This window comes from Petromyzon marinus, chromosome 5 (assembly GCF_048934315.1).
Source record: "Petromyzon marinus isolate PM22_M1 ecotype Great Lakes invasive population chromosome 5, UKy_Petmar_22M1.pri1.0, whole genome shotgun sequence".
NCBI lineage: Eukaryota > Metazoa > Chordata > Hyperoartia > Petromyzontiformes > Petromyzontidae > Petromyzon > Petromyzon marinus.
The window spans coordinates 17,639,181-17,651,343 of record NC_133671.1 but is presented as its reverse complement, the minus strand read 5'-3'; the positions used below and the strand labels follow the sequence as shown (position 1 = coordinate 17,651,343).

The 12,163-nt window shown below is 42.0% G+C and overlaps 1 protein-coding gene across 1 annotated transcript in view; it reads left to right on the top strand.

Annotated features, from left to right (window-relative positions):
- LOC116939154 (transmembrane protein 132C-like) overlaps positions 1–11,862 on the top strand; it is a 98,549-nt gene extending 86,687 nt beyond the window's left edge. The window contains exons 7-9 of the mRNA XM_032947215.2: positions 3,634–3,874; positions 5,555–5,746; positions 7,027–11,862. Of these exons, the coding sequence (XP_032803106.1) occupies positions 3,634–3,874; positions 5,555–5,746; positions 7,027–8,082 (1,489 nt within the window). The 3' untranslated portion in view covers positions 8,083–11,862. The remainder of the gene's footprint in view (positions 1–3,633; positions 3,875–5,554; positions 5,747–7,026) is intronic.
- Positions 11,863–12,163: the final 301 nt, after the last annotated feature.

The following is a 12,163-nucleotide window of genomic DNA, read 5'->3' as shown; positions in this document are numbered from 1 at the left end:
ACTCCTCCAGCAGTGGTTTGACAAAACGGGCTGTCCATGTACAACGCGCATATTGTACAACGTGTACAGCTCTTGATATACAAAATTCCATGATTGAATTACAGTTTGTGTGTGTGTGTGGTATGTTTTCCTCCCACTTAGTTATTTTAATTTGACCATGAACACAATTGCACGAGAGTATTGTTCATCGTTGATGCAATCCTATCGGCACTCTCCGTGCGTGTTCCGTGTGAGTTATGTACTCGCACACGGGGGGTAAAGCGTGATGTGAAATGCTCCACTGAACTGCCAAATGGGTCCTTGCTCTTTATGGGTACCTCCACTGTCACGACTAAAAAGCCCTGCACCGTGTAACGCGTGCAAGTGTTTCCCATTATTATTGGTCGTCTGATTAACAAATGGAATGCACCGTGTTTAATATAACTTTGGGGATGTCCACTGCCCATCTGTCGTCGCAACACCCCGGAGTGGATTATTTCGTATATGGGCATTGGATGTTAGCACACGTTCCATAATTAGCAATGGACTGCTTTGCCTTTGGTCATGAGACAATCAGAGTTATTTGAGCTATTTACGTCTGTCTTGAAAACTCACCTTTTTAAACTGGCTTAGCCCCGACTAGTTCTGGCTGTTTGTACCCTGCAGGTTCTGGTTGTCTCCCTGCTTTCCATGCACAGCACATCGGTATCCAAGGGCTGAAACATTCCCAAAAAACAATCATACTGTACATCTTGGCATATACAAATTAACCCTGCCCATCAAAGTTTCCAAAGCCGTACAATTACAATGTGCATATTCGACATTAATGTACATAAAAGGCTAAACAATATATATAAATTTCCTGGAAATAATATACTCATTCATCCGAATAGTATACTGAGTTATCGTGTCCATTATTCACTACCTGAGGAATGATTTACGAATAAAATAAATTTCTATTGGCTATACTTTATACTGTTAGGTTTCCTAAAAAGTGTGCGCTCAGAAGCAGTTAACCACATTGTAAACACCACTGCCAACTTCAATGGCCTAATTGAACCAGTTGCTTACTCTATATCTATGACTTTTCTAAAACGTACACTGTACATTGCACACATTTAGGGTAACAGTTTACAGGCAATGCGGTTGCCTGTAATACAGGAAATAGGGTTGCCTGTATTACAGGCAATGCGGTTGCCTGTAATACAGGAAATAGGGTTGGCCTATATATACATTTCCCTATTATCTGCTACTCCTATTACAATTGACGACATCACATCTACGCCTCTACAGTGAGGGAAAAAAGTATTTGATTCCCTGTTGATTTTGTACGTTTGCCCACTCACAAAGAAATGATCAGTCTATAATTTTAATGGTAGGTTTATTTGAACAGTGAGGGACATAATAACAAAAACAAAATCCAGAAAAACGCATGTCAAAAATGTTATAAATTGATTTGCATTTTAATGAGGGAAATAAGTATTTGACCCCTCTGCAAAACATGACTTAGTACTTGGTGGCAAAACCCTTGTTGGCAATCACAGAGGTCAGACGTTTCTTGTAGTTGGCCACCAGGTTTGCACACATCTCAGGAAGTATTTTGTCCCACTCCTCTTTGCAGATCTTCTCCAAGTCATTAAGGTTTCGAGGCTGACGTTTGGCAACTCAAATCTTCAGCTCCCTCCACAGATTTTCTATGGGATTAAGGTCTTGAGACTGGCTAGGCTACTCCAGGACCTTAATGTGCTTCTTCTTGAGCCACTCCTTTGTTGCCTTGCCCGTGTTTTGGGTCATTGTCATGCTGGAATACCCATCCACGACCCATTTTCAATGCCCTGGCTGAGGGAAGGAGGTTCTCACCCAAGATTTGACGGTACATGGCCCCGTCCATCGTCCATTTGATGCGGTGAAGTTGTCCTGTCCCCTTAGCAGAAAAACACCCCCAAAGCATAATGTTTCCACCTCCATGTTTGACGGTGGGTATGGTGTTCTTGGGGTCATAGGCAGCATTCCTCCTCCTCCAAACACGGCGAGTTGAGTTGATGCCAAAGAGCTCCATTTTGGTCTCATCTGACCACAACACTTTCACCCAGTTTTCCTCTGAATCATTCAGATGTTCATTGGCAAACTTCAGACGGGCATGTATATGTGCTTTCTTGAGCAGGGGGACCTTTCGGGCGCTGCAGGATTTCAGTCCTTCACGGCGTGGTGTGTTACCAATTGTTTTCTTGGTGACTATGGTCCCAGCTGCCTTGAGAACATTGACAAGATGTTCCCGTGTAGTTCTGGGCTGATTCCTCACCGTTCTCATGATCATTGCAACTCCACGAGGTGAGATCTTGCATGGAGCCCCAGGCTGAGGGAGACTGACAGTTATTTTGTGTTTCTTCCATTTGCGAATAATCGCACCAACTGTTGTCACCTTCTCACCAAGCTGCTTGGCAATGGTCTTGTAGCCCATTCCAGCCTTGTGTAGGTCTACAATCTTGTCCCTGACATCCTTGGAGAGCTCTTTGGTCTTGGCCATGGTGGAGAGTTTGGAATCTGATTGATTGATTGCTTCTGTGGACAGGTGTCTTTTATGCAGGTAGCAAGCTGAGATTAGGAGCACTCCCTTTAAGAGTGTGCTCCTAATCTCAGCTAGTAACCTGTATAAAAGACACCTGGGAGCCAGAAATCTTTCTGATTGAGATGGGGTCAAATACTTATTTCCCTCATTAAAATGCAAATCAATTTATAACATTTTTGACATGCGTTTTTCTGGATTTTTTTGTTGTTATTCTGTCTCTCACTGTTCAAATAAACCTACCATTGAAATTATAGACTGATCATTTCTTTGTCAGTGGGCAAACATACAAAATCAGCAGGGGATAAAATATTTTTTCCCTCACTGTATTTAAGTAACGAAAACAGGAGGATTTCTCCACACATCTGGCTGCCGCCTGATGATGCCGGTTGTGATTATTGGCGAAACGGCGTACTCAGATTGTAAATGTTGTGGCTTGGCTCTTCAACACACCGGTGTTGCTGTACTAGTGACGAATTGGCATGTTCTGTTTACGTGACAACCCTTACTAGTTGGCTGTGTCGGGTGGTGGCGGGTTTAACGACACATTTATATATTTACACGATCTAATCCCAAAAAAACCTGTATTATGGATAATATTGGTCGTGAAAGCCTACGTGTTAACCGCTTATCCTTAGACCAATTAAGGGTACATTCTGACTCCACCAAAACAGTTAATATTAATGAGTAAATGATTGCTACATGTAACTGTGATGCCATTACAAGTACAAACGTAAAACGTGTACATTTTAAAGATTTATAACACAGAGGTGAGGTTGAATTTTTTGTTCCAACTCATTTATGAAATGCTACACTCTAATAGAGTGCTACAAATGTAGCTGTTGCTCTACATTCTCTCGTGCAAAGTTGACATTTTAATTCAATAAATAACCAAATGCAATACATTAACGAGCTCCTAACCTTACTCTTCTAGTCACCTTTAAAAATAAAAATAACTCTTACCAAACACATTGAAAATCTTATTTTTTTTTTTTAAACGTATTTAATAACATAAAATAGTAATTAAATCAACGCGATTGCCTCAATGCATACTTCCCGTGATCGCAAATTGATTAACATCCACGCAGGAAACCTCCGGACAAGAATTGCCTCCCGCAGTACCAACACGCGGCGCTGCGCGTGTACACGCGGTTCTTCTCCGACGCCCTCGAAGAGGGCGATCGAGTCGCCTACCTCGCGGGTCCCGGCTGGACGCTCGACGTGACCGCGCTGGTCCGGGAGAACGTCATCGTGAAGGACCAGAAAGTGGCCAGCATCGGCGACGGCGACGTTCTCATCGGAACGGCGCCCGGTTCTACCATGCTGCAGGTGAGACGCCAACGTTCCTCACGCTCCCGACAGCATTCCCTTCCGGTGGTTCTATGGCGGTGGCGGACCCCACGGTCTAGGTTGGGTTTCGTGTTGGCACGGGCAAAAGCCATTGGGCAATAAACGCTCAGTTTCGATGGGGGCCCGGTCACACCATAGGAACCCGTTTGCAGCGGCAGCAGCAACGACAGCACGGCCAGGTTCCCGCGTTGACTCTCGGTAGGGAAAAGTGAGCGATCCACTCGACACCGCGTCCGCAGAGTGTCAGCGGCACCGACCAGTGCGCGTGCGAGCGAGAAGCCCAGGTTAAAACCGGTGATCGAATGTCACACGGCGCTCCTGCACGCTTTAAAGCCGCGTTAATGTTTGTGCCGTAGAATGGGCGGCACATTTCCCCCCCCCTCCCCCCCTCCCCCTCCCCGTTACTTTGCCCAAACGCCTCACGCACGTAGATGGTTGTGCTGCAGCTCGTTGGGGGTCACTATGCGGTTGTGGCGTGCACAGCTCTCCAACGTGCTTTCCCGTCGCGCCGAGCGCGTTGTGTGCCATGATCCGCGGTGTATCACGCCGCGTGCCGACAACTTCCCCATCCAGTTCCCGAAGTAGATCCCAGCGCGTGGCTCGAAACGTCGGGCATCGGTGCCGAGCAACACGCGGTACAACCCAAGAGCACATCGGAGAGCTGCGCGGCACAACTGCGATAACCTAGCATCACTTTATGAGTAGCTCATCTGATTCTGTACTGCAGTTGATATTGTGAAGGGTTTTCAATGGACAAATATGGGGTAAGGGAGCGCACTTGCTCATGAATTTCAAAGTACTGCACTGTGTGTATTTCACTCGTGATATTGCTCGGCCAGCGTAGCTCTACGGAGTGTGCCCTTGTGTGACAGGAATCCTAAGCTCGTGGCTTATCTGTATTGAGATAATAAAGATTGCATGAGATTTCCCGAAAGGGAGACCTTCATAGGCGTTTGTAATGGCAAAATTACCCCCAATCAAAACAGTATTCCCAGAGGCAAACTGGGGCAGTCTTGTAAACATGCTTTATGAAAACTTAATGAAGGCCCGCATATAAATATGCATGGATGCTATAAGCATTTTCTTATGTAAATCAACACTGGTACTTACTATATCGTACTGGAAGTGTATGATTAGGCGATTGTTTTCATATACCGAATTGTTAAGACAATTCTCACAGTTGGTGTCAACATCGCTGATTCTCCATAACCTCCAGCTTCCCCACTGCTAACCAGTTGGAACTATGTTTTTTTATTATTATTAAAAGTTACAGTTCGCGATAATGTAAGGTATACACGCATTCCTATGCTTTGTGAACGCAATCCAAAACTCACATATGCAAAACTATAGGGTATACTGTATGATAGCAAAGCAAATCGGTTATCTAAAACGATGTCATTTCTGTATGCCATTCCACCGATTAGCAGTGATTTAAGCTTCCACTTAATTTAACTCAGTTTAACACATTTATTCCAGTCATTCGAAACAACCTTTGTCTTGCCAAGCACACAAATGAGCGTTGTGCTCATTTCAGTTTAGCCCTCACGGGCTCCTAATGGCCACACGGACCAATTACAAACCATCCGATGCGAGGGGAATTGTGCAACATCCCTTTCTTAATTATCGATCCCCATTGATTCCAAAACCCCATCCCGGCAGGTGCTGTCCCCGCTGTCAGACTCGATCCTGGGGGAGCGCGCGGTGACGGTGAGCGAGGAGAAGGTCTCCGTGAGCGGGCTGCACGTGACTCTGCTCTCGGGCCTCTCCCTGTCGCTGCGAGCCAGCAGCAGCGAGCCGAGCGTCGTCGTCGCCAGCACCACGGGGCTCGGCATCTTCACGGCCAGCAAGCAGGCACGACCCACAGTGGGGCTGTGGTGCTGCAGCTTGACCCACCTAATGGGGGGGGGGGGGGGGTGGGGGGTGATGTCAGGGTTTCCCTCCGGTGGAGGCTCTTCCTCCAGCAGTGGCAGGAGAAAAACATTATTTTTTGCAGATCTGTACGTACAGTATGTATGTTGAACTTCTTCCGCGCCGTACGAAGCCAACCGTGCTCGTTGTCGGTGCGGGGGAAAGAACAACGAGAGGGCAACAGCTCTGCCGCACCTTTACCCCTTCATGCAGCGAAAATTAAGTTGTTTGAGAGGAAATTTGCACCGAGTGTTTGCTGCTGCTATCATCATCATCGTCAGCAGCAGCCACAGTCAATCCACTGCTGCATGAAGGCCTGCCACTACTGATCCTACGATGTAAATGTATCCATTAGAGAATTGGAGTCGAGCGGCGGCCATGACGGTTATTGCACCGCTTTAGGAACGCGGTTTCCTGCGTTAGATTCCCATCCACGGTCAAGATCGGGGGCGAGCGATGCCTGTGCCTGTTTCGGGCATTCCCACCCCTCCCTTCACTAACCCGCACTGACCAGCGTGGTGAAGTGTGTTACACATCCCCCATGATCGACGTGGCATGGAGAGGCCTTCATCTAGCATAGCATTGACAAAGATCCTTATATCACTGTATATAGAATACGTTTTTTCTTTATAGAAGTGAGTGTTGATTCAGAAGGTGTGTTATCGAGCGATAATTATATTATCAAGCAATTGATGTGCATGAGATCTGCAAAGACACAATTGGCAATTTAAATGATCTAACACTCGGTAAGAAAACATCCTAACTCTTAACATAATCTGTTTTGAAGAGTTTTGCTGTGTTGTAAATTGTTATTTTAGTTCATACCTAATGACTAAAGAGTCTTACTTTTTAAGTGTTGTCAAAGTACCTGGTGACATGATACAATATTAAGATGTGTAAATCGAAAACACCAGCTTTTGGCTCAATGGACTGGACCTAAATATTAAATTAACATTTTGAGCATTTTACATTTAACCATACCGAGAAGAATCTAAAATATAATTGTGCTATTAAAACAACAATTATGGTTTCGTATGCATCCTAAAGGGGCTTTGAGTGATTAAAAGCCAACATTAACACCTCCTAAATGTTACTGCAAAATGTAATTTTTAATTTAATAAGAGCTATCAAAAATATATGTTTTTAAACTACCGTCACAATTTAACTGTGTTAATTTATTTCACGCTATCCTTTGACTGCCGCTTCTTTCAAACCCTTTGCAGAAAGGAACGCTGCGTGCTTGGATACAATTCAGTGATGGCACCACTCCGCCTCTCCACCTTTACCAGCCCAAGGATTACAACATCGTCGTTAGCACATTGCAGAAACATATCCTGTCCATTGACGTGAATCCCCACTCACCCATGCCAATGATAATAGCGGAAGGCGAGGGTAATGGGAGGATAAAAGTGGAACTAAAAAATGCGCACGTGTGCCAGAATTCCGTGGAGCCAAGTACATTGATAACATCTGCAATATTCGTACCAGTTAACTTTATCGATCTGGGAGGCCAGCCGTTGGAAAATGACGCACAACCTAGCACCTCATCCAACACTGACATTGGAAGGACACACCCTGGCCAGTGGAATAATGGTAACGATGGATCTCAGGACAGAAGAGGCTCTGTAGACAATGAGAAACCTGCGGACAACCGTAACATCCCTGACACGAGTCCTTCGGGAAACAAAGACCTCGAGGAACAGCTGTCACAAAAGCCCCGTCGCCTATCTGACCTGCAAATAGGAATGTACACTTTGTTGAGTGTATTCTGCCTGGCCATACTGATGTTCCTGGTGAACTGCTTGTTCTACGCAGTACAGTACAGGAAAAGGCACACGCGGAGGGGTCAACAGGAAGAGATGGCCCATTCTCACGAATGGGTCTCCCTCAAAAATTCAAGCAGCACAATTAGTGCAAGGGCCTTAGACGCCAAGGAGCCGTACCCTGCCACCGTCAATCACATCGTCGATGACGGAGGCTTCGGAAGTGGCAGCAGCCCAAAGATTTACATCCAAACGCATCGACACAGGCATGCACTCGAAGCGCCTCCGCAGTCGGAAGAGTCGCACCGCAAGTTCGACCTGTCCACGTCGCCCACGTCGCAGAGGAAAAAAGTGACATTTGCCACCTTCACGGCGTCGAGCCCTTGCGAAATCCCCCGGCATCACAGCTGCAGTGGACTGGTCAGCGAAAATGAGGCGATCACGTCATTTATATCCAACGCAGAAATAATGGGCGAAGTAAAAACAGTGACAGATTTTGCACAGAGAAGAGAATGAACAATACGGCAGTGCTACTGATCGAAGAAACAACCTATATATATGATTTCCGTAGGACACTGTTCTACTACTGTACCTGTTAGCTGGCAATCTAATGGTGTCTGTAAATGTTTGTACACTTTGGAGAAAACAGTCTTTTATAAATGCAAATACACAATTATCATTAGAATTGTTGTGGAGAATGTAAGTAATGAAATAGATAAGTGGACAATATGTTTCCCTACATGTCTATCTCTCTATAGAAAGATTTCACGTTTTTTTTTTTGCACAGTCCGTCGGCCCCACGAACTTCCTGGGAGTGCATAATTTTATCAGCACTGAATCAATGATACTGAATCAATGCTGCAAAAATTATGTACTCCCAGAAGGCCGTGAGGCTGTTGGTTGTGTAAAAAAAAACCTTTTTTTTACACAAAAAAAACCTTTTTTTTTACGTGGAGAAAGAGATATATAAAGGAGGCATATTGTCTAATTAAAAGTGCAAGGCTTTGGTAAATAATTAGAGCTAGTGTATGCAATTTACAAGGCCATGCTTGTGTGCATATCCATGGTTTAATGGTCATTTGTTACTACTATTATTAGCTAAAAAAAATGTTTTAATCGTCAAATAAAAACTCGATATTTATTGGTTTCTAAACATTTGTCAAGCAACGTCAAACGGGACGTACACATTTTGACAGCTGCCTTTTTTAAAGCACTCTGTTTTTGATTAATGGTATATTTCTCCTATTTAAACACTGATAACACAGTCACTCAAATAGTGTGCTTTACAATTTGCTTAAAAACAATGTTTTTTTTTACAACCATTTCAAATAACACAATGGATAGGCACATCATTGTAAGATAATTAATTATAAGTTCATATATATAACTGAATTAGCTGAAATGTGCAAATCTATGGGAAAAAATGTGGATAAAACAAATTTACAAAAACAAACACACAATTTGGTGTTGGGTTCGGTGGGGCGCTACACGTAGCTTTAATACGGAAATATGTCGGTTGTGTTTCTGGATTACAAAAGTGTATGGTACGGTTCAGAGATAGCAGCAACAGCCATTGCATTCATGAATGACCCACCTCTTGTGAAATGAGACGGGATCATAGGAGACAGTGCAGAGAGTAGATTTTGGAGCTGTTTCTGTGAAGTTTAACTGCTCTCGTTAGATGCACGAATTTATTTTTTCTGCCCACTTCAATTTCCTTTCACTTGCAAAACGACTCAAAGGTCCAATGGCCTAAGCAGTTCTTTCTTTAAAACAGACTTGAAGATTAGCCAGGATTTCCTCAGTAAAGATAAAAAAACTCTATATATGTAAATCTGAACTATGTAGCACATACAGCATTCTTTTTTACATCTTAGACATTACTGTATATATGCTGGTAAAGAGCAAACACACAAGACCATTTTTTGTAATGGAATAAGTTTCGAGATATGTTTAAGTGGCTATTTAAAAATGGTGTGTTGCAACATTTTCAGTCGTCATACAATGCATGTATGATACTCTCCCGATTATAAGACGCATAGTTTTCCCCTGTATTTTTTAACCAAAAGTTGCAAGTGAATCATATAATCCAGTAGGTGTATGCGTGCGTGTGTGTATGTGTGTACAGGGACAGATTTGTTTTAAAAACTTTATTAACACCGAGCACAAAGTCTGGGTGCATTTCACTTTCAAGTGAGCGTGTGTTATAATCCGGAGAATATGTTAGTTCCACTACAAAATTACAATTATGAGATTTTAGCAATATTGGTAATTATATAATATGGCTGTTTCATTATATCATTTTCTTCAGTAAAATAATTTGAACCGCTACATCTGCATTCAAATACATTACCAGATATCCTTTGAGACCGCTATATGTTAAAATGAAAGAAACACCGACATTTTTGGCACAATTTTTATTTTCTGTGACGTTAACAGTATTTTTGTTCTTGTTATTTTAGAGTGTTGTGCTATGATGTTATACGATTTTTTTATCTATGTAAGTATGTGAATGCCTTACAAACACTGTCCCACAATGATCAATAATGGTGCCTTCTCATAGGCATGAAAACATGTAGACCGTAAATAACTAAACTTACACCGGATTAGAAATTAACTGTGATATGTTAACATATGAAGCTTTTGCAGTATGTGAGATAGTATTTTGAAATGTTAAATTGGTACTGACACAAGAAAAAGCTCTACTTAACCATTATGAGTGGGGCTTTGTTTTAGTTTGCATTATACTGAAGATATAGGATCTTATTCATGGTGTGGCGATAAGTAATTTTCCACCAAAATTCGGTGGTAAATTCGCCAACTGTGTGAAAAATTGCAGAGATATGACCACCGACATTTTTGGATATTTTCTGACGAATTTTCAGTCGAAAATACCTTTTCGGTAAATGAATAAGTAAACTTAATTTTATGCAAACTCGTGTACGTGATATCCACACAAATAAATCAATATTTGTTTGTATGATGTAAAACTGACCAGAGTGTTATGTTTTGAACCATCACAAGTTTAATCAGAGACCCAAGTTAAAAACATTTTGGAAATCTAGGGAAAATATCTTTTTTTTCCTTTTGTTATTAACCAGTAAAGGCTTATCTAAACCAAAAAACACAGCCTGCTATATTTTTCATAGAGTAGTGTAAATTGTGTTAGCATTTATATATGAATATAACTTTTCATTTAAAATAACATGACAATCTTTGAGAGAGAATGTTGGTTTATTTTTATATGGTTATAACACTACTTAATAAATGGGCATGGAGAGTTTTTAATAGATTCGTGAATCGTGACTGAAAATGCCACCCTGGCTATTTCAGTTCAACACTTAAATTGTAAACCTTTGAATTGGCTGTTCACTTCAGTTTTGAGCGAAAAGTCAGGCAAGCATCATAGCTGAAATAAACAATCTTCCTTGAACATAGGTGACGGCTGAATTATACTGCATTCGTGAAAGTTGAGAAGTGCACTTTTACTTTTTTCTGTCGTTAAATTAAGTTCACGTCTGCTTTATTTAGTTTTCTCTCTCTCGATCTCGCTCTCTCTCACGAGGCCAACAATTTAGAGGCACTTACAGATTGCCAGCCAGCACTTTTCCAACTTTTAAATACGTTTTCTCTTTACGTCTTGGAAAGTATCATTGTAGCTGTGATGGTGGCAGTGGGAATTTAACACATCGACTTCACAAAACGAGACCAAAGGCCTCAAAAAATATCAGTCAGAAACATGATACGGTGTACACACACAACATTATAAATACTATGGGTTGCCTTTTGTGCAGTCTTGTATAATAATGGCATTGTTTAAAACAATGATAAAAATGGGATTCTTGTTGACATGCCTATTGTACAAATGAAAGCCACTTTTGGCATACTCGATCTTACACACAAATGCGTGTAATTTTTTTGGTCATGTGTATGCTAGATTCTCATAGTATCCAGTTCAACAACACAGGTCTGTGCTGTTATCGATTATAGTTACAGAGGTGTACGTTGCTGTACAGGTATACCATTGTTACATGTATTGTATTATAAAACTTCACATGTCATAGAAAGTTGTTGAACTGGCAAATACGCTGCTTTAAAAATGCATGTTCAATTTTTAATATTTTTGTTTCTGTTTCCATAAGTATTGTAAGTAATCATCAAAGGTACCATTAAAGTGGACATATAGATGCAAACTTGCTGTTAATATGAAGACCATTTACTGCAAACAATGCTGTAAAATTTTGTCAAAATAAAGTTTGTTTTTTAAATAAACAAAATGTTCACGATCAAAATCAATTCATGGCAGATCACCATTTTGTCGATTAGCAAAGGTGCAGAGCTGTTACTGTTTGCTCACACCACTACTGGTGGAAGGGGCTCCATGATTAGTGAGCTCGAGAAATCCCCTCAAACTGAGGGTATTTTGTTCTATTCTTCCACCCTAATGAGTAATGATCAGGGATTAATTCATGTGTTGGTGGAAAGGCAGTTTCTGCTGACATTTGGTGGGAAAATGGTCACATCACCACTATTTGAATCATTTGGCGAGACCCCGGGGTCCCGCAAAAATCAGATCAATAATTATTATTATTTTTCA